The sequence below is a fragment of the Rhinatrema bivittatum genome, chromosome 1 (genome assembly GCF_901001135.1).
Source record: "Rhinatrema bivittatum chromosome 1, aRhiBiv1.1, whole genome shotgun sequence".
NCBI classification, from domain to species: Eukaryota; Metazoa; Chordata; class Amphibia; order Gymnophiona; family Rhinatrematidae; genus Rhinatrema; species Rhinatrema bivittatum.
The window spans coordinates 319,964,734-319,988,447 of NC_042615.1; the positions used below are offsets into that span (position 1 = coordinate 319,964,734).

At 46.3% G+C, this 23,714-nt stretch overlaps 1 protein-coding gene across 1 annotated transcript in view; it reads right to left on the reverse strand.

Moving 5' to 3' along the window:
- SMARCAD1 (SWI/SNF-related, matrix-associated actin-dependent regulator of chromatin, subfamily a, containing DEAD/H box 1) overlaps positions 1–23,714 on the reverse strand; it is a 470,565-nt gene that overhangs the window by 99,646 nt on the left and 347,205 nt on the right. Inside the window, exons 16-17 of the mRNA XM_029597690.1 lie at positions 18,999–19,136; positions 6,666–6,761 (exon numbers count right to left, since the gene is read on the reverse strand). Of these exons, the coding sequence (XP_029453550.1) occupies positions 6,666–6,761; positions 18,999–19,136 (234 nt within the window). The remainder of the gene's footprint in view (positions 1–6,665; positions 6,762–18,998; positions 19,137–23,714) is intronic.

The window sequence follows — 23,714 nt, forward strand, 5'->3', positions numbered from 1 at the left end:
CTTCATAGCGGATTACATTCAGGTACTGTGGGTATTTCCCTATCCCCGGAGTGCTTACAATCTTAGGCCAGGATTCATCATTCCTTGTGGAAAGATGAACATGGAGGTAAAGGGGGGCGGGTGAAGAAGAGGGCAGCAGTTGGGCAATAGCCTGCAGCCGGTCGCATCACGGCGGTGCGGTTTCGCCTGCTGCAGTGTGGCCGTGCTGCACACTATCACGGGCATAGCGCCACCGTAAATGTGGTGCTTTTCCCGCACTACTGCCGGCGATAATGTTCTAAACATTATCGCCGGCAGCAGTGCTGCCAGCCTATTTCCCCAATCCCCTCCCCTCCACCTAATTTGAATGCTACCACTGCGATAAGGCACGCGATAATGGCCTTTCGCGGGTTGGAAAATAACCCCCTAAGTTTGTACCTGAGGTAACGGAGGGTAAAGTGACTTGCCCAAGGTCACAAGGAGAGACAGTGGGACTTGAAACCTGGTCTCCCCAGATCGTAGCCCACTGCTCATAAGGTATACAGTCATGTGTTTTGAATTTCCTCTGGAATTGGATGATCACTATCCCTATGCCTATATCACTAAAGGCTATGTACCAAGCAGGTCAAAGTGTATTGAACAGACTGCACAGAAGTTCAGATGAGCAGAGGAAGATGGTTTCCTTAAGCTCCCCACTGTGCTATGTCATTGTGTATAACAACTATAAAGGAAAATTAGTTTCTTACCTGATAATTTTCGTTCCTGTAGTACCAAGGATCAGTCCAGGACACCTGGGTTGTGACTCCGCACCAGTAGATGGAGACAGATTAAAACTTGTGGGCGGAGCCATATATAAGCCCCTGTGCCAGTCACAGCCCCTCAGTCATACGTAATGTCAAAGTAGAAAATCCAAAAGCCAACATAGCTAACTATAGAAATTCACTAAGAAAACCAAAAAATAAGTACAACACCCCTACAGGAAAACAGACTCCCCAACCGGGAGAGCGAACAAAACAAGGGGTCAGCGTATTAAAAAAAACAACAATGAGCGGACTCTCCGTTACTATAGCGCAATACTGCGGGCGGGATCCTGGACTGATCCTTGGTACTACAGGAACGAAAATTATCAGGTAAGAAACTAATTTTCCTTTCCCTGTACGTACCAGGATCAGTCCAGGACACCTGGGATGTACCAGAGCTAAGTTACCGAGGGTGGGAAGCAGAGAGTCCCGCTCGGAGTACCCTCTCTCCAAATCCCCCAGCATCAGCAGCCTGAACATCCAACCGGTAATGTTTAATGAATGTATGCAACGATTTCCAGGTAGCCGCCCTACAAATCTCTTGAGGCGATACGTGAGAAAATTCCGCCCAAGACGCAGCATGAGACCTCGTTGAATGAGCACGAAGACCCACCGGCGGTGATTTACCGCGCAAAATGTACGCGGAACCAATAGCCTCCTTGAGCCAACGGGCGATCGTCGTGCGGGACGCAGCAGAACCTTTCTTTGGACCCGATGTCAACACAAACAGATGATCCGTCAACCGAAAAGAATTTGTGACCTCTAGATAGCGAAGAAGAGACCTCCGCACATCTAGCTTTCTCAAATCCCTTGATTTCGGGTCAGAAGACTCCCCTACCGCAAAAGAAGGAAGTTCAACTGATTGATTCAAATGAAAAGCCGAAACGACCTTAGGCAGAAAAGATGGAACGGTCCGCAAGGAAACCCCCGAATCGGAAATGCGCAAGAAGGGCTCCCTACAGGACAAAGCCTGCAACTCGGAAACTCGACGAGCGGACGCAATCGCTATCAGGAATACAGTCTTCAACGTGAGATCTTTGATCGTAGACCGCTTAAGAGGCTCAAACGGAGCTGAGCATAAGGCCGAGAGCACCCAGTTGAGGTTCCAAGATGGACAAGGGAACCGCAAAGGAGGACGGAGGTGTTTCGCTCCCCTAAGAAAACGGGAAATATCAGGGTGGAGAGCCAGGGAGACTCCCCTGACTTTACCACGCAAACAACCAAGCGCCGACACTTGGACCCGTAGGGAACTGCATGCTAAACCTTTGGCCAGCCCAGCCTGGAGAAAAGCCAAAATATCAGGAATAGTAGCGGAAGTGGGATCCAGACCCCGCTCTACGCACCACTCTTCAAAAACTACCCAGACTCTAACATAGGCCAGAGATGTAGACTGCTTCCTGGATCTCAGTAATGTGGCAACTACCGCATCTGAGTAACCTTTGCGCTTCAAACGATTCCTCTCAAAAGCCATGCCGCGAGACAGAAGTGATCCGCATCCTCTAAACAGACGGGGCCCTGACGAAGGAGCCCCGGAAACCCCTGTAGACGAAGGGGTGGCGCCACCGACAACTGGATCAGATCCGCAAACCACGGACGGCGCGGCCATTCCGGCGCCACCATGATCACGTTGGACGGGTGCATTTCTATGCGCCGTAGGATTTTGCCGATCATGGGCCACGGTGGGAACACATACAGTAGCACCTCCGCTGGCCAGGGAAGAGCTAACGCGTCGACCCCTTCTGCTCCTCTTTCTCGTCGACGACTGAAAAATCTCGGAGCTTTTGAGTTGTGCCACGTGGCCATCAGGTCCATGTGGGGCGTTCCCCAAGTCCTGCAAATGAGAAGAAACGCTTCTTCCGCCAGCTCCCATTCTCCCGGATCCAGGTGGTGCCGGCTGAGGAAGTCCGCCTGGACATTGTCGACTCCTGCTATGTGAGACGCAGCGAGATCGCTGAGATGCCGCTCTGCCCAGGCCATCAAGGAACGCGCTTCCTCCGCTACTTGAGGGCTTTTCGTCCCGCCCTGGCGATTGATGTAAGCCACGGTGGTAGCGTTGTCCGACAATACTCGGATCGCCTTTCCTCGTACGAGGGGTAGAAAAGCTTGCAATGCCAGACGGACCGCCCTGGACTCTAGGCGGTTGATAGACCACCGGGTCTGATCTTCTGACCACAGACCTTGAACCGATTTCCCTTGGCAGACTGCACCCCAACCGGAAAGACTGGCATCTGTGGTCACCACTGTCCAGTTGGGAAGGAGAAGAGATACTCCACAGGAGAGATGTTTGGAGTCCAGCCACCAGCTCAGGCTGGAGCGCGCCTGACTGTCGAGATGCAGTGGAAGATAAAATTCCTCTGAAATCGGTTTCCAGCGGGAAAGCAATGAAAACTGCAGCGGCCGTAGGTGAGCGAATGCCCAAGGGACTAATGCCAGCGTGGAGGCCATAGATCCGAGAACCGTCAGGTAATCGCAGACTCGCGGACGGTGCTGAGACAAAAGCCGTCGCACCTGAGACTGTAATTTGCATATCCGTTCCTGAGAGAGAATCACTCTGCCCCGTTTTGTGTCGAAGACGGCTCCTAGATACTCCAAGGACTGAGTGGGTTCCAGATGACTCTTGTTGTAGTTGACCACCCAGCCCAGGGACTGCAAGAATTGAAGCACCTTGGCTACCGCCTGCCGACACAAGCTCTCTGACTTCGCCCGAATCAGCCAATCGTCGAGGTAAGGGTGAACCAGGAGGCCTTCCCGACGTAAGTGCGCCGCCACCACCACCATCACTTTCGTGAATGTCCGAGGCGCTGTCGCCAGGCCGAACGGAAGAGCCCGGAACTGGAAGTGTCTTCCCAGAATGCAAAACCGTAGGAACCGCTGGAACGCTGGTTGGATGCCCACATGAAGGTATGCTTCTGTGAGATCTAGTGACGCAAGGAATTCTCCTGGCCGCACTGACGCAATCACCGAACGAATGGTCTCCATCTTGAAGTGAGGGACCCGAAGGCATCTGTTGACTCCTTTGAGATCCAGAATGGGTCGGAAAGTGCCGTCTTTCTTGGGAACTATGAAGTAAATGGAATAACGGCCCTTGCCGTACTGATCGGCCGGAACCGGAGAGATGGCCCCCAAGCTTTCTAGTCTTCGAATGGTATCTAGCACCGCCGCTTTCTTCTTGGGATCTTTGCAGGGCGAGACCAGGAATTTGTCCACTGGGATGCGAGCAAAATCTAACTCGTAACCGTGTCTTATCAAATTGAGGACCCACTGATCCGACGTAATGCTGGCCCATTCCTCGAGGAACAAGGATAGACGCGCCCCCACGTTTGGGACAACGTGCTGAGGACGCAAGGAGGGATGGGCCGGCCGAACTTCATTGCGAAGGCTTGGACCCCGCACCCGACGGGGCTCCTCCTTGCCTGCCAAAACGTTTGCCTCGAAAGGACTGCTGCCAGTGAGTGTTCCGAGAAGAGGACGGTCTATAAGAGGACCCGGTGGATCTTTGTGGCCTGGACTTTCGGGATCCCCGGAAACGAGCTCTGCTGGAAAAAGAAGAGCGCGCCCGGGCCCTATCCTCTGGCAGCTTAAACGCTCGGTTCTCACCTAGAGAAACCATTAAGTCATCTAACTCCTTTCCGAACAGCAATTTCCCTTTAAAGGGTAACGCCCCGAGGTGAGCCTTGGACGAACCATCCGCCGCCCAGTTGCGTAGCCATAGAAGACGGCGTGCCGACACTGCTGCTACCATGGACCTAGCTGAAGTGCGTAAAAGATCATGGAGCGCATCAGCCCCATACGCAATAGCTGCTTCCAACCTATCGGCTTGGGAAGACTCCTCCGGAGAGAGATCTGCATTAGCCTGCAGAACCTGGGCCCAGCGCAGACTAGCTCGCATGGCGAAGTTCGTGCAAATGGCGGCTCGCACTCCCAGGGCGGAAACCTCAAAAATCTTTTTGAGTTGTACCTCCAACTTCCGGTCTTGAATATCCCGGAGGGCCGTAGCTCCCGTGACCGGGATGGTAGACCTCTTCGTGACAGCAGACACCGCTGAATCCACCTTAGGAAGTCTGAGAAGCTCCAGCGCCTCCTCCGGTAAAGGATAAAGTTTATCCATGGCCTTGCTGACTTTCAAACCCAGCTCCGGAGTATCCCATTCCTTGAAAAGGATATCCGTAGAAGAAAAATGAAAAGGGAAGGCGACTGCCGGCCCTGTGAGACCGAGCAGAACAGGATCCATATTCGCCTCCTGGCGGACCACCACCGGGGGAGCCTCAATCCCCAGCTCCTGGAGAATAGCTGGGATGAGAGGTGACAGTTCCTCCCTGCGGAATAGCCGAACTACTTTGGGGTCGTCCCCGTCTAAGGCCTGTGCACTTTTCCCTGCACTGGGCTGCGCCGTTCCATCCGGTGCTGCCGTCCCGGCCCCCATCAGGGGCTCTTCAGAGGCCTCAGAATCCGTTCCGGAAAAATCCTCGGAATCCGATTCTTGCGGGAGACCCCGGGGAAGTCGCTTGTCCCTGGACGAGCCCTGGGCCATTTCCGCACTCTTCCTGGCCTTCTTTTTCCTTGGTGGGGACTTGCGGACAGCCGCACGCGAGATTTTCCCCCGTATGCGCTTGTTGCGCTTATATTTGAGGACTTTGCGCAACAACAGCGCAAAGTCCTCAGAAAATTCTCCAGAATCCGCTGAATCGCTACAGGAATCCTCCTGGGACCGAATCCCCTCCGAGGGGACCTCCCTCGCTTTGTCACGCTGCGGGGAAAGCGCTGGAGGTAGAGACGAAGCCCCCACTGTCTCTTTGGAAATTTCCCGGCCCGTGGCCAAAATGGCTGCCACTCCCGCGCTAAGCGGGAACAGCTCCTGAGGGGTGACAGAGGGGCCCCCACCTCGCGGCGGCGATCGCGCGACCCGGGACCGAGCTCTCCGAGGTGCTGCTGAGGTGCCCTCATCACCCGGGACACAAGCCGAACAAAGGCTGTCCCGGGAGAGACGCGCGCGCGCCGAGCCGCAGGCCCTGCACTGCGAACCGCGAGGCATGCCGGCGAACGCGGGAAAACAGAGACGCGAAGAGAAAAATTCACCTCAGACGAAAAAATTCAAAATAATCAAAACGGCGCAATTCGGCGACCTCCCCCCTTCAGGCGACGCTCCCCACCGACCGAAACGGAACGGCAACGCCAAGGAACAGAGAGCCGCAAATAATAAAAGTAAAACTTTTTTTTTTTTTTTTTTTACAAAAAAAAAGCGCTGTCCCAGGTTCTGAAAAGCCCTATTTCCTGCAGGGGTGAGTGAACCAGGCTCCCTGGTGTCACCCCTGACGCTGCCACTAGCTTAGCCGGGTCCTCAACCCTGGCAGCGGCCTCGACCGGGGGAGGGTAGTCCCCTCAGGACCTCTCAACTCCCCTGGGAGGCAGGGCAACCGGGAAAGAATTAAAAGAAACCCAATTTTAGCCCAGAACAAATAGACCTAGCAAAAAACTAATTCAAAAAAACCAAACCTGACAAACACCAGAATCAGGTCAGGAAGGGCTGTGACTGGACCTGCACCATCTACTGGAGACAGAGTAAGACTGAGGGGCTGTGACTGGCACAGGGGCTTATATATGGCTCCGCCCACAAGTTTTAATCTGTCTCCATCTACTGGTGCGGAGTCACAACCCAGGTGTCCTGGACTGATCCTGGTACGTACAGGGAACACAAACTATTAAATTATGTTTGTTCTAAGCATCTTTTATGAAACGGTGATTAAAAACTGTACATGGCTGAGAGATACATTTCATCTGTTTAATAAAGATTACTTTCATAGAGTGAAATAAAATCATTTTAATGGTTAAAGCCATTTATCAGCTTTTCCTGAATTCTAAATATTAGCATGGTCACAGAAACATTACCTCACTTTTTACTCTTCTCAGTATAAACGGTTTCATAATCTGCTTTGCATGTGCAATCCTCTCTTTTTCAAAAGTACTTTGTTCATCTGTGGATTTCTAGAAAGAAATATTTAAAGGCAAAACAGTTTACTAGCATATAATTTTCAACAACATTAATAGTCTAATAGGTCCTTAATGCTTTTAAGCAGAAGTGACAGTAAAAAAAGGTTTTTAGCTAATGTAATTGGCCACTAAAAGAAAATCATTAAGAACACCCATTTTTAGGTGTTCTGTAAGAAAAGAACATTTTATAAAGCAGACTGTATCTGTCCATCTGTGACCTTATTAGTGGGGAAAAAGAGCAGTGCCTGAATGCAATTTGTATTTATATTTCTGTGCCCATCCAGTGGAAGGACTACCAGCAAGGCATCTATCTCCATCATTTGGTCTATTGTTACCACAACTACCTTAAACTCTTCCTTTTGGTGGCCTGTCAAAAGTGGATGAAATATTTAATAACTTAAATATATTTAAAAAAAGGTTGCAGAACTTAGGTGTCCTATTCTGTCACTGACACCACTGTCCAGTATTTACTTCACAACTGCTTTAATTATATTTTGTGTATGTTCCCAGGGCCGGTGCAAGGGGATTGGGCGCCCTAGGCACCTTCAGCCTTGTGCCGCCCCCCCATCATGCCCGCCCCAGCCCCGACTCCAGTCACAGCCCCGACTCCAGGGGCAGGGGACCACATGCCGCCACTCCCCCACCCTCCCCCCTCCCCCCAAAAAAACCCCTTCACAAAACACCTGGTCCAGCGGGGAGCCTGGGAGCAATCTGCTGCTCCTGGGTCATCGGCTGCCACTAATCAAAATGGCGCCGGTGGCCTTCAGCCCCTACCATGTGACAGGGGCTACCGGTGCCATTGGTTGGCCCCTGTCACATGCTGATACCGGAAATGCACACCACTAAGCCATCATGTTGAAATTCAAACATTTGACTACGTGTAATGATTGAGCCCTTGATAAAGGATTGTTTTGTAATCTGAAACATGGTTCCGTGTCGGGCAGCTTCACTGGGCTATGTGAACAAAGTGGCTAGTATACACAAAGTGTCCCCGATATATTAAGTTAAGTATTAGCAGCAATAAGATTTGGCAAAATGAATTAAAAAAGTGCACATTATTGGTGGTCATCACTATTGGAGAAGCTTTTGCAAAATGAAAAAAATATGACAAAAATAATACACTAATATTGACCAATGATTAAACATAAGGTGGAGTGTGAAAGTGAAATTATGCTATATGATGAAACCTATTATGATGGTCCATGAAGCCTAGTTGATATACTCACTTTTAAGGTTCTTGGTGAAAGAAATAATTATTTGGACACTTTGGTACTCTCTGTGACTTTAGGTATTAATTACCATCGGTCCTATCCAAAAATTAAGATTAATTTCATATCTGCGGTTACAGTGTTTATTTTTATTTGTACATTTTATATACCGATAATTTCCCATAAAGTGGTTCACCACGATTTACAGCAAGACAAGCATAATAAACATGAGGTTATCATTAATTTGAATTGACTATAAGGGGACAATAAGAAAATCCAAGGCTCTGGCACTAAACTTTCAAAAGGAAAACTGATAAAATGAGAAAAATAAGAAAAAAACTAAAAGGTGCAGCTACAAAGGTTAAGAGTGTACAATAGGCGTGGACATTGTTAAAAAATACCATCTTAAAATCACAGTACACATGTATTTCCCGCATTAAGAAAGGTGGAAGGAAGGCCAAACAATTGTCAGTATGGTTAAGAGATGAAGTAAATTAGGCTATTTTAGCCAAAAGATCTTCTTTAAAAAATTGGAAGAAGGAGCCATCTGAAGAAAACAGAAAAAAGCATAAGCATTGGCAAGTTAATGTAAACCCGGATAAGACAGGCTAAAAAAGAATTTGAAAAGAAGTCAGCCATAGAGGCAATAACTCATAATAAATTTTTTTAAAAATATATCTGAAGCAGGAAGCTTGCGAAGGAGTTGGCCTGACCATTAGACGAGGGGTTAATGGAGAAATGACTTAACTGATAATTTCATTTTCCTTAGTGTAGACAGATTAACTCATGACCAGTGGGTTATGTTCCCCCACCAGCAGATGGAGACAGAGCAAGCTGAAGTCACAGTGTATATATACTCCTTCAGTTACCCCAGCCTGCCCGCATTCTTTTCAAAAGCAACTTTGAACACACTAGCAAAAAACAATTAAAAACAGCCAACCAGAACTGTACTTAACCAACAAGAAACAATGAACTCACGTAAGAATCTAGGTACTCCAATCTAGGGACTGGATGAACACTTACCAGTAATCACTTGGGATCCAAAGCCCCACAGGATGACTACTGACATATTCATGCAGCAGCCACGGGCAGGAAGCAGAGTCCATCTGTCTACACTAAGGAAAACAAAATCATCAGGTAAGTGACTTCTCCATTTCCTAGCGTATAAACAGATGGACTCAGGACTAGTGGGATGTACCAAAGCTACTCCCAAACATGGTGGGAGGCTGCCCATGGTCCAGGCAACACCACACATGCAAAGGCTGCACCCTCCTGGGCTTCCACATCCAGAAGATAAAACCTGGAGAAAGTGTGTAAGGAGGACCATGTCGCAGTTTGGCAAATGTCAACAGGAGAAAACAACCTAACCTCTGCTCATGACACTGCTTAATCTCTAGTGGAATGGAGCCCTAACCTGAGTAGGCAACAGCTTTTCAGCATCCACATATACAGCTGTGACCACCTCCTTAATCCAGCGAGCCATCGAAACTGGTTCGCACTGCTTCCTTCCACCATGAAGGACAAACAGACGATCCGACTTTCAGAAGGGTTCAGCAACCTCCAGATACCACACGACAAGTTTCTTGACATCCAAGGAATGTAGGAGACAATACTCCTCCAAGTCCCTGACCTTATCTAGGAACAGCAAAGAAATGGACTGATTGAAATGAAACTCCGAGATCACCCTAGGCAAGGAGGATGGAACAGTACAAAACTGCAACGCCCCTAAAGTCTGGAGAAAATTCTCTCATTCAATGCACAATTAAGCTCTGGAATTCATTGCCAGAGGATGTGGTTAAGGTAACTATTGTAGCTGGGTTTAAAAAAGGTTTGGATAAGTTGTTGGAGGAGAAGTCCATAAACTGCTATTAATCATTAGGGAATAGCCGCTGCTTATTGATGGCATTTGTAGAATGGGATCTATTTAATGCTGGGGTACTTGCCAGGTATTTGCAACTTAGATTGGCCACAGGATACTGGACTTGATGGACCCTTGGTCTGAACCAGTATGTCATATCTTTTCTTATGTTATGTTCTTTTATACATGCCATTTACCATCAGGAGATGCCCCCAAGCACAGGCTACATCTATCATGGGGATCCAAGATAGACATAACCCTGGCACACTATGGGCATAATTGGAAACCACTAGTTTGCTTATCTATGGTAATCTAGTAAATAACGGAAATTAGATTGAACTCTATGAGCACTAGGTGGTTGATGACCATGGCACCAGCTGGGTATGGAAGACAGAAGGAAAATGTAGAAAAAAAACAGACAAATCTACCTAGAGAACAAAGAGATAAAACATGCAGAGTGCCGTGACCAACCTTCCTGCAAATGTTTTCCACTGGCAAAGAACATAACAGGAGAGTGAAGAATCTCAACAAATGGGCTCCATGGAAAAGAAGAGACTGAAGATGCCCCTGCACGACTGCATACATAGTGGCATAATAGGCATGACCCGTGAGACACAAAGTTCTGGAAACTGATATAAAAGTTCCAGGCCTTGTTCCATTGGAATTTCTTACCCAGATGTGAGGATTGCCATTCTGCTTGTCTTCGGAGAACATGTGAACCCCATTCTCTATGAACTTCATTGGCTTCTAGTTAATACATGTATTATTTTTAAAATGGCATGTTTAACTTTTAAACTACTGAGGAGCTGGGGACCAAATTATCTTTTGCCATATATTCAAAATCTTCAAAGGCTTTTTTCATCTTTTCCTTCCTTAAAGACTGCATGCTTTTCTGTGACCCATAAAAAGGGCTTTCAGTTGTAATGTCCAAAAATCTGGAATTTACTGGCTTTGGAAGCCAGGGCATGCTTAGATTAACTGTTCACAAACTTGTAAAATGCTATTTTTGTAGGCCAGTTTTTAATTCTCAGTGCTAATTATTAAGTCAAGATTTTTTTTTAAATAGTAATATGGGTAAAAGAATAACATTTGTGATTTTACATCTGATTTTATTAAATAGTTATTAAAGGTGGAGTTGGTTATGCTATTAAGATTTCTGGATTTTAAATATTAAAAGTGGATTGATTAATGTTCTATTTTTTGTAACATTTGCTATATTTTATATATTCTTTGTTTTAGGTTTATGTTTGACTATATTTACGTTAATTGCTTATTGTATATATGGTGAATTTGACATTGTGTGATATCATCGTGCGCCTATCAACGTGCGCCTATCAACGTGCGCCTATCAACGTGCGCCTATCATACGCGCCCGATGCCTGTGCGCTTAAACTGTACGCTAGATCGAGGTGGCGAACCAGGGCAGATGGCGATGGCGAGTAGGCAGGCAAAATGGCGACCTCCTTGGCAGGCTGCCACGTAGGTAGACTCCGCTAATCCTCGCTCTTCGGAGACCAGTAAGTAAAGATGTACGCCTTACCTGATCTTCGGCGCTTCCCGGCTGCGACCCGGGCGGTCTCCGGCTGCGGGGGGAGAGGGTGAGTACTGTCACCGCTGCGCTCAAGGAAGTGCACCCGCTGCCTCTAAGCTGCTCCTGAACTCAGTGCTCAGCGGCCAAGTCATCACCGTGAACGGATCGGGACCGAGGCTGCCTCTATGTCGTGCCCGAGCCCTTCTCACTTGGGGGCTAGGTCCCTGCCGCGATTCGGCCACCGCACCGAGGCTCCTACCTCCGAGGGACCACGGAAATCACCTCGGGAAACTCAACTGGGGGAGGGACCCGAGGGTATCACCGCAGGAGTGCGGGGCTCGTCTTCAGGTAGGATTCTTCTAAGAATTTAGTCGTTAAAATTTGGAAAAACGCTCAGCGAGTATAAGGTAGCTCCAAACTGCTTTGGAGACGGAAATTACTGAGCGCCTGCACTTCCTGCAGGGGTATATGTACCACGTGCTGACGTCAGATCCGTCTCCAACTGCTAGCATGAGCACACTATACTCATTTGTAATGAGTCCATCTGCTACACGCTAGGAAAGTAGTAGTTAATTATTGATACGTAGAAAAGCAAATTTTCTTACCGTAAACGGTGTTTCCGTAGATAGCAGGATGAATTAACCATGCTGTCTGGGAAGCGCCGCAATCCCGGGTAGGTGGAGTTTCTCTTAGCTGATCACAGAGTTTTCAACTCTGTGCGTCTGTGCGGTCGTGTTCCCGCGCAGTTCCCTCACCTCTTCAGTTTCTTTGTAGCCAAGCGAGAGGTAAGTCCAGAAGGTATGTCTGTCTCTGTGTGACTGTCTAGGGAGGAGGGAGGGAATGCATAAGTAATTCATCCTGCTATCTATGGAAACACCGTTTACAGTAAGCAAACTTGCTTTTTCCCCATCGATAGCAGGGCTGAATTAGCCATGCTGTCTGGGAGTCCCAAGCTCCCTGGTTGTGTCCTTGTATAGTCATTGTTTCGAGGTTACGACATCAACTCCTGAAGTGGTAGACAGTCTCATGTTCTTTTTAGTGATAAGACTGCTGTGCCTAGTGCTGCATCAGAGGTCGTTTGCTGTTGGAAGCAATAATGTGATGTGAAGGTATGAATGGACGACCATGTTGCCGCTTTGCAGATATCAATTAAGGGAACTTTGTTGAAGTGGGCAACAGATGCTGCGGTGGTGCGGATTTGGTGTGCCTGAGGCTTAGTGAGTAGTTTAATTGAACGTTTATTGTAGCAAAAAAGTATGCATTGTGATAACCAACTGGCTATGGTCCTTTTTGAGACTGGTTGACCAGGATCATTTGGGTTAAAGGAAAGGAACAGTTGAGAAGGTCTCAAAGTTGACTGAGTCCTGTTCTTATAGTAAGCCAACGCTCTCTTACAGTCCAATGTGTGTAAAAGTTTTTCACGCTCTTTATTTGGTTTTGGCATAAAAATTGGTAGAGTTATAATTTGATTAAGATGAAAAAATGTTACCATCTTAGGTAGAAAGGAAGAGTGAGGACGAAGGGTCACCTTGTCATGGTAGAATTCAAGATATGGGGAGTAGTGAAACAAGGCTTGTAGTTCGCTGACCCTCCTTGCAGAAGTAATGGCAATGAGAAAAACTGTTTTCCATGTCACACATTTGATGTGGCTAGAGTCTAATGGCTCAAAAGGCGGAAGCATTAGTTGTTCCAGCACTACATTTAAATCCCATGGAATTGGGGGTTTAGTCACCGGTGGATGAAGTCGGATCATTCCCTTCATGAATCTAGAAATCAATGGATGGTTAGACATTGGAAGGTTATTAAAAGGTTCATGAAAAGCTGCTATAGCACTGATATGAACTTGTACCAAAGTGGTGGCTAATCCTGCTTCATAGAGTGTGCAAATATTGCAGTAATTGAGTGGCAGTGGATGAGAAAGGGTTTATGTTCTTTGGAGTACACCAGTCCAAGTAATGTTGCCACTTTCCATTGTAGTTACGTCTGGTTGAAGGTTTGCGTGACGCAATAAGAATATCCTCTAGTTGAGAAGATAAGCCTAAGGGAGTTAAGCATTTGCCTTTCAATCTCCACGCTGTGAGATGAAGTGATTGATTCATGGGTGAAGTAATGAGCCCCCTTCCTGTGTCAGAATATGTGGAAGGTTTTGTAGCATTATCGGTGGATGAATGGAAAGTTTCACGAGATATGCGTACCAGGGCTGTCTTGGCCACGCCGGGGCTATTAAAATCATGTCTGATATGTCTTGGATGCATTTCTGAATCATTCGAGATATGAGTGGAATGGGTGGATAGGGTACATCAAGCCTGGCGCCCATGGAATGAGAAAGGCATCTGAAGCCATCCTTAGATTGCTGGGGTAAATTGAGCAAAAGGTCTGGACTTGTCTGTTTGCTTCCGTGGCAAAGAGTTCTATTCTGGGAAACCCCCACAGTTGGAAGATGTTTTGCGCCACCTCTGGATTTAAAGTCCATTCGTGTGGATGAAAAATCCGACTGAGACGATCTGCTGTTACATTGTCCAGACCTGGAAGATAGGTTGCTTGAATTGATACTTGGGATTTTATTGTCCAATGTAGAATTTGTGTTGCTTCCTGGCATAGAGTCCAGGAACCGGACCCTCCTTTCTTGTTTATGTAAAACATGGCTACCTGGTTGTCTGTATATACCATGAGGCTTAATCCCTTTTAACTGATCCGAGAACGTTTGAAGTGCCATCCAAATGGCTCTTAATTCCAGGAGATTGATCTGGTATGTAGATTCCTGAGGGGTCCACAGACCTTGAGGTTTCAGGTCGCCCAGATGTGCCCCCCAACTCTTGTTGGAGGCATCCGTGGTCAGAGTTATCTGGTGAGGTGGTAAACGGAATGGATCTCACGAGGCAAGGTTCTTGGGAAGGAGCCACCATTGAATGTCCTCTTTCATTGCATTTGTAATTTGAATTCTGGTGCTGAGTGGCTATATGAACCGAGACCACTGAGTCTTTAAATCTCATTGTAAGCGACGCATGTGAAGTCTGGTGTGAGGAACCACATAGATCACTGCTGCCATATGACCCAGAAGTTGTAGAACCTGGCGTGCAGATGTCCGGTTTCTGTGAAGTAGGCTGTGTGCCAATGATTGTATGTTCTGCATCCTGTCTTTATGAGAGTGCCTATGAACTGAAGTATTTGAGTCGGTTGTAGGTGAGACTTCTCAAAATTGATAAGAAATCCCAACTTCTGAAGGCATTCGATCATGCATAATGTATGATCTTTCAGTGTAAACTGATCCGATGCTACTATTAACCAGTCATCCAGATAAGGAAATATTTGGATCGAAAGTTTCCTGAGGTGAGCCACCACCACTGCTAGACATTTGGTGAATACTCTTGGGGGCTGAAGATAGGCCAAATGGGAGAATCTTGTTTTGGTAATGTATATTCCAAACTTGGAAACAAAGGTAACGCCAAGAAGACAGATTGATTGGTATATGGGAATATGCATCCTTCAGGTCGATGGAACATAACCAATCGTTGTGCTGAATCAGTGGTAGGATATTTTTGAGAGAAGTCATTTTGAATTTCTCTCTCTGTATGTGTTTGTTGAGTAGTCTGAGATCTAGAATGGGTCGTACGCCCCCCGACTTCTTTGGAATGAGGAAATATTGGGAATAAAACCCTTGGTGTTGATGAAGGGGAATAATCTGTATAGACTGTTGAATTTGTAGGTTGTTCAATTCCGCTGTGAAGGATGTGGAGTGGGATTGTATCATCCTTTTCGGAGGAATATGAGGAAGAGAAGGAGTGGATTGAAAATTTAGAGATTAACCGGTTTTGAAAATGTTGAGTACCCACTGATCTGAAGTGATGGATTCCCAAATGTGGAGAAAAAATTGAAGGCGTCCTCCTATGAAAACTGGTAGTGGTGGTGGCTGTATTAATTTCAAAAAGAGGAGGCAGGTTGAGGGGCTGGCGTTTGTTTTACTTGTCTTTTTGTCTGGCACGACCCTTAGAAGTTGGCGGAGCTATATTTCTTGGAGGGACATATGGTTGAGGCCTGTACTGCGAATAAGGCCTGCTGTATGGTCTGGAGTAATACCGGCGATGGTAAGGATAGAAGCGATGTTGCGATTTTTGAGAATCTGCAGGAGTGGTGAGAGATAGTACAGTTGCACTTTGTTCCTTCAAATGGGATACGATGTCTCCAAATTTATCTCCAAAGAGACTGTCACCCATACATGGGATGTCGGCTAACTTCTCGTGTACATCAGTTCGAATTGTGCTGGCTTTGAGCCAAGCCATACGTCTGGCCGCTATAGTCGAAGCCGACGCTCTTGCTGAAGATTCAAAGGATTCGTAAATGGAGCGCAGTAAATGCCTGAGTCCTTCTTCCATATCTTGAAGATCCAGAGAACAAAGCCAATCTCCTTTTTGAAGAAGTGGAAGCATGGTGCCTAGAGAAACCATCCTGAACTTTTCTTTCTTCAGAAATTTGTTGAGATTTCTGAGGTCTAGGATGGGAAGAAGGCCTCCAGTTTTCCTTGGAATGAGGAAATAATGGGAATAGAATCCTCTGCCTCTCTGAGACCGGGGCACCGGCTCTACCGCCCTGGCTTTCAGAAGGGTGGATAATTCTACTTGTAATTTAAGCATGTGATTTTCGCTGAGATGAAGTTGACTTGGTGGAAAATCTGTGGGAATTGAGAGGAAATGGAGTTGGTATCCTCGAGATATTATTGATAGGACCCATTGGTCTGATGTTATTGGTATCCAATTGTTGTAAAATTTGGATATCCGGCCTTCCACTGGAAGTTCTGGCCGAGGATTTGAGAAAAGGCTGAGTTCTCTGGATGTGGTTTCAAAAACCAGCAGCAGGTCCTGTCTGTGGAGCAGGTTGGGGCCTAGCTGCCCTCTGCTGTCTTGGTTGCGGCCTTTGTTGTGTTCTAGAAGGCCTGGGTCGAGATGCAGGAGGGTAATACCTCTGCTGCCGGTAAAAAGGTCTTCTGGTGTCCTTCCATTGAGGCCTACGCCCAGTGTGCATAGGGTTTTCCTGTGGGAGGGAAGAAAGCTGTCTCAGTGTGGTGGTGTCAGGGCATGACCATGTCGATGCTTATGCTTAGGCCTTATTTCGGTTACTGACCTTATCGATGCCATCGACGGTGTTGGTGATGCTTGATTCCCAGATCCTTTCAGTCAACGTTTCTTCAGCAGGACGTTTTTTGTAACTCCTGCTGGGGATGATTTTGTCGACGTCGAAGGTGAAGGAAGGAGTTGTAGATGAAAAAGATGCTCCATTTTTCTGGCCTAAGTTTCCTTCCCTTTGGAGTCATTTCTTGACATTGTTGGCAGGATGAAATGTCATGTTTTTTTGCCCAAACAGACGACATTCTAGGTGTGGGTCTGTGACTGACATGGTCCGATTACAAATCGGGCATTTTTTATAACCCGAAGCCATGTCAGTATCGACAGCCGTCGATGAAAACAGAAAATTTGTGAGAGAAAATTTATCGTTCTTACTAACGTAAAAAAGCTATCAATTTCTCACCGTCCGGTGAGAAAAAGGGGGGGGGAGTGAGATCCCGTATGGGAGAAAATCCTTGGAAAAAATGACTTTTCAGTCAGAAGTGAGTAAAGAAACTCACAGGGCTCCTGTCTCCGCGATGCTTACAGCAGCGTGGAAAAACGAAGACTAGAGTGAGACCCCTGTGGCAGAGAATATCATAGCATGCTGGGCATGCTCAGTGGCCTCACAGTGCCAGTCAAAAGTTTCTAAAAATTTTGACAGAAAGTTTTCCCGCAATAGGGCTCCGTCAGTTACGTCACCCATATGTGAGGACTAGCATCCTGCTTGTCCTGGGATAATAACCTATACTCCATAGGTGCGTCGTGCGATAGGCCTCGCGCCGTATCTGCTCCGTGTGTCATATGATGCGTCAAGGATGCGTTGTTGCGGCGATGCGCTATAGATGCACCGTATCCATGCTTCGTCCGTTCTGAAGCGTCGTGTTGTGTTTTTGACGATGCTGATGGTGCAGGCTCCAAAAAAGTACCCGCCGGTACTTTGCGCCGCAGTTCCTCAGCCAGATCCCCATCTCTTGAACGAGGCCTTGAGGGTGTGTGAGACCCTGGCCTGTAATGTTTTTCGGGTCTCTCAAGTCCTGCTGGTCCCAGCGAGGACGCCCGCTTCGGATGGGCCTTACCTGTCTTCGCCGGTCCTGGCGAAGAATGGACGGAGGATGGTGGGGCCGAAGTGCCCATGCAGAGCCTCTCCATGGCCCGGTGTCGCTGGGCCCTCGGAGACATCCTGCCACAGTCCCGGTACGACTTTTGATTGTGGTCTTCTGGGCCTAAACAAATGTAGCAATAATTATGTCCATCCGTGATGGGCATAATTTTGCCACATTGGCAATATTTGAAACCAGATGGCTTTGGAGCCATCTGGGATGAGAATTTGTGAGAAAAAACGCGAAAAATCAATGAAAAAATATCCAGTCAGGCAAAAAATACCCTAAGAGGTAAAACCCCACGTGCGAACAGCTCACGGAAAGAAAGAAACTGAAGAGGTGAGGGAACCGCGCGGGAACACGAGCACGCAGACACAGAGTTGAAAACTCTGATCAGCTAAGAGAAACTCCGCCTACCCGGGATCGCGGCGCTTCCCAGACAGCATGGATAATTCAGCCTTGCTATCAACGGGAAATAAGGTACAATGGAAATTTGCTCAAAGTCTTCTACAGTCACAGAAAAAAAATGAGACAAGATTCTAGAAGTCTTAGCATTCTGTTTAATCCACTAGATTACAATATTTAAATATCTGACACTATTTTAGTAGATTTTTTTTTTTTTTTTTTTACTATATAAGTGCCACAATAACTAACCATGATGAAACAAGAATGAAATATAGCACTACTTGGGATAACAAGTGCTGAATTGCATTGCACCTAGTTCACAGATATAGACTTTACAGACTTTTTGCATTTAACATTTTTTTTCAGCAGCTATTTACAGCAAAATATTTCAGAGTTTGAAATTTTATAAAATATGGGGCCCGAAGGCAGGCACAACTTTTTCAATAAAGGTCAGGGGGGGAGTTTAGATAGGACTGGGGGGCGGGTTAGGTAGGGGAAGGGAGGGGGCGGAAGGAAAGTTCCCTCCAATTTCAGAGCAGCCTCGGAGGGAACGGGGAAAGCCATCGGGGCTCCCCTAGGGCTCGGTGCATGCAAAGTGCACACCCCCTTGCGCATGTCGACCCCAGATTTTATAACATGCGCGCAGCTGTGCGCGCATGTTATAAAATCAGGTGTAGATTTGTGCGTGCAGCTGCATGCACATGTTATAAAATCGGGTGTAGATTTGTGCGTGCCGGGTTGTGCGCAGAAATCTACGCCTGCGCGCACCTACTAAAATCTGGCCCTATCTGTGAATTACTACAATTTTTCTACTGATAACCATTTGCAGAAACTTTACAGCATTTTAATGCCTTGTGTCATGTTACATTATACAAGTGATGACTTACTAAAATCTGAATGTTTTATACTTTTAACTATATTATAAACTGCTCTGAGTTCTTTTATGTATGAAATGGCTGTTAAAAAAAAAAAAAAAAAAGCAACATTCTGAATATACTTTAACAGAAAAAAGCTGTTTAATACTTACTGCTTTTGAAGAAAACAGTCTCTTGATCTCACTGGTGCTATTGCTGAACATACGTGGCATAACAAAATTCAGGAGAGACATTAGTTCCAACAAGTTATTCTGCACTGGCGTTCCTGTCAGTAAGAAACGATTCTTTGCCTATTTGTCATTATGAAACAATAATGGAAAAAAAGATCTATGAATATCTGTCAGAGAGAGAATAATGCACAACATAGAACAGTTAATCTAAGAACAAAGGTTTAAATGTTTGTCAAAGCAAAATTACAGAACTTTCTATTCCCAAGTACAGCTCATTTAGCACACATTTAAAGGTACTTAAAAAGCAGAAAAGTTTGAAGGAAAACAATTTCATATTAACACATTGCATATGCCAAATAAACACATTACATTAATACAAGCACTGACTAGTGGCTGTTTGAACAAAAACACCCCAAAACACAGACTCAAAGACCTTTTGACAGCCAAATTAAATGTAATCTTGAACAATTCTTAAAACAAGAGTCCTTTCCTCTTAGCCACAGAGTTGATGTCCACATTAGACTTTTAGTCAGTCCCCGATTTTCTGTGACATATTTTCAAAATTCAGCAGCAATTGTGGTAAATTTGCATACATTTGCAATTTAAATTTTTTGTTCTTTATAAAAAAGCAAACATCTTATCTGTTGATTTTCTTTCCTTTAGTCCTGCTACATCAGTCCCAGATTACTGGGTTATGTCCCTCTACTAGCAGATGGAGGCAGAGAACCCAGGCTTCTCTGTGATATCACTGCTAGATATGGGTGATGCAGTACAGAAAGTTCTCAGTAGTCTAATACCAAAGCACTCATTTGACAAAACATTAAAAACCAGAAAACAAACGAAGAAACTAATTGGATTTCCCGATAACCATCTCTCCTGCAAACATAACATAGGAGACTATCAACATAAAATAAAGGAGAGAATCTTGCCAAACTGAAAGATAACTGTATACCAGGTTTTCCACTTGAACTCTTCCTAGATACAAAGAATACATTGCACCTGTTCATTGGCTTAACTTCCTGGGTTGGTCCTGCACTGATGTAGCAGGATTAAAGGAAAAAAACAACAGGTAATAAAAAACTTCTCTTTCTTTATTATCCTGCTATACTAGTCTAGACTAGTGGGAAGTACCAAAGCTGAATAATCATGGGAGGGAGGAAGTAAGAGCCACCTCGAGAACCCTAGGACCAGAAGCTGAATCCTCTTTCGCTTGAACATCGAATTGAATTGAACAATCGACTCCCACCTTTAAAAAAAGACTAAAGACCTGGTTGTTTAACCAAGCATTCTCTTAAACTTAAACTCAATATCTAAGCTTTGATCTCCAGGACGGTCCACTACTTTGTATATAATTACTCCTATTAAGTTATTATTATTTATTTTTTCCAAGTTCTATTTACCCTGTTCATTGTAAGACATTATTCTTTATACTGTCAATCTATTGTTGTAATGTAAACCGAAGTGATTAGTAACTTTGTTACCAGAATTTCGGTATATAAAACTGTTAAATAAATAAAAATAAATAAACATGCAATCGGTAATGCATGACAAATGAGTATAGAGACTACCAAGTAGCCACCTTACAAATATCCTCTGGTGCTATAGCCATAAATTCCACCAAAGAAGTAGACTGTGCTCTGGTAGAATGGGCCCAAAGGACTTCCGCAATCTTAAGGCCCTTGAACAAATACACTGTCGCTATGTCCATGTAGATGGACCAAGGAGATGGTCTCCTTGGTCCATCTACAAGCAAAAATCATAAAGCCATCTCGCATTGGAGTAGCAAACTCCAGAGCATAGCCATGCTGAATGACATCCAAAACCCAATGATCTGAAGCAAATTGGATCCACTCTGGTAAAACTGTTGTTGACGATTGCCCACAGGAATCACAATAAAACGAACCTGTAGGCAATCGTGGAGAGGTTTTGCTGTGTCCATCCTTGATTCCCTAGAACCCCGAACAGACTGGTTCTGTCCTCTAAACTTTGAAGACTGAGAAGCTGAATGTTTGCCAAATTTCTATACAGTCCTTGATCTCTGCCGGGTTGGTAGAATGAATGGCCCCAATCCTTGGGAAGTCTCTAAGATTTAGGATTGCCTAGATACTTAAAAAATCTGAGTCAGGTGCAAAAAGTAATTTACCCTTAAAGGGAAACTTGCACAGCCATGTCTTAGACCAAGAATCTACTGCCCAGTGCCTTAATCACATTAGCCTCCTGGCCTCAACCAGTGAAGCCATGAATCTGGAGGAAATGCAGATGAGATCATATAGTACACCTGCTAGGACTGCTGCTGAAGACTCCATGAGGGTCACCTCCTCCCCTTCCGGGAGCTGCTGCACCCAGTGGAAGATACCTCAAGCTACAAGTCCACCACAAATGGCAATGACACTGACAGTGCAGACAATGTGAATACATGCTTTAAAGGCAATTCAATTATTCTGTCCTGGAGCTCCTTAATCAAGGTATCCCCTTCCACTGGGTTAGTCACCCCCTCATCATGACTGCAGACACCAACATATCCACATGTGGCATCTGAAACAGGTGCTGCATGGCCTTCAGAGTGAGCAGATACAGCTTACTAAAAACCTTAACATGGGGGTAACCTGCACAGCACGGCAGAATGGATGGACTATTGATCCTTTTCTGCCATCATTTCTGTCTTTATATTGAGCCCAGACTTTGGAGTCTCCCATCTCGCCAACCTCAACTCTTCTACTTCTAAGAGCAGGGGGCAATGTCTTGGCGTATTTGCAGAGCCCATAGTCCTATCAGAAGCTTCTTTCATTTTAGGCTTGGGGACTCTAAGGGAGGCCACTACACCTAGGAGAGTTTCCACCTCATCTATATGCAGACCCATTCTCCTAGGACAGCAGGATGTCAGTCCTCACATTTGGGTGACATCATCAGATGAAGCTCGGCATGGAAAACATTTGTCAAAGTTTCTAGAAACTTTGATTGGCACACTGCGCATGTCCAGCATGCCACTATCTGCACATCCATGCAAGGTCCCCCTTCAGTCTTGTAATGGAGAAAAAGAAATACGAGCAAAAAAATAAAACAAAACAGAAGGATAACCCAACTCCGAGGGAGGCAGGCAGGATTCCTGAGGACTAACATCCTGCTTGTCCTAGGAGAACACCTGTTACAGGTAAGCAACTGTGCTTTTTCTTAGGACAAGCAGGATGGTAATCCTCACATGTGGGTGAATACCAAACTTCAGGCTGTCTCCAAGCAGATGAGACCAATAAATACAGAACATAGTGCTAACGGGCACAACCACCACGGTGCTGTTGGTCAGCAGGGGATGGCCTGGCTCCAACAAGGGGTTCTAGGCAGGAAGAGTTGGGTTCAGGTCTGGAAGAGATTGCATAGGATGGACTGGCTGAAGGCACTGTCCTGTCAACCATCTTTGTCCAAACAGTAGTGGGCCACGAACGTATGAAGGGAACTCCACGTTACTGCTTGGCAAATTTCGGCGATGGGGACCGCTTGCAGATGAGCAGACATTGTCATGGTACACACAGAGTGAGCTTTGATTCGGCCTGCCAGCTGAAAGCCCACTTGCACATAGCAGAAGGCGATGCAGTCTGCAAGTCAGTTGGATAGGGTTTGTTTACCCACCGCTACTCCCAATCTTTTGGTATCGAAGGACTCAGTAGAGTGAACTGCTTATGACTGGCTGTGCATTCTAAAGAGAAAGCCAAGGCCCTCTTACAGTCCAAAGTATGAAGAGCCCATTCCTCTGGATGGGAATGAGGCCTGGGAAAGAAGGTGGGTAAAACAATGGACTGATTGATGTGGAAATCAGTCATGACCTTAGGTAGGAACTTGGGGTGTGTACACAAGACCACACAATTATGAAAAAATCTCGTGTAGGGCAGGTACATAAAGGCCTGATTATTTCGACTCTACGAGTCGAAATAATCGCCACTAGGAGTATCAACTTCCAGGTAAGGAACTTCAGGTCACAGGAGTGCAATGGCTTGAAGGGAGGACACATGAGCCACACTAGGACAATGTTGAGGTCCCAGGACACAACAGGAGCCTGAAGAGGGGGCTTCAATTGAAGTAGACCTCTCATAAAGCAACCCACTAAAGGATGCATCGATATGGGTGTGCCAGCGACACCTTGATGGTACGCACTAACGGTGCTAAGATGAACCCTGACCGAGCTGGTTTGAAGCCCAGACTTGGAAAGGTGTCACAAATAGTCCAAGAACTTGGGGAGGGGGCATATGAATGGATCTAAGCCATGTCCCGCACACGTCCAAGAACTTGGGGAGGGGGCATATGAATGGATCTAAGCCATGTCCCGCACACCAGGTAGAGAATCTTCTCCATTTTAACCTATAAGACTTCCTGGTGGAAGGTTCCTAGAAGCCCAGCACCTGGGAGACACTTTCAGAGAGGGCCAGGACTGAAGAACTAGGCGCTCAACATCCACACCGTTAGGGCCAACGCCCAGAGTTTCAGATAGTGCAGGGTGCTCTGGTTCTGAGTTATCAGATTGGGCGTGGTCCCCAGCCAAATGGGATCCCTGATAGACAGATCCCGAAGAACAGGGAACCAGACCTTCTGGGGCCAGTAGAGTGCCACGAGTATCATGGTCCCTCTGTCTAGTTGAAGCTTCAGGAGAGTCTTCAGGAGGAGTGGGAGAGGAGAATATGCATTCAGAAGACCCTTCCCCCAGTGAAG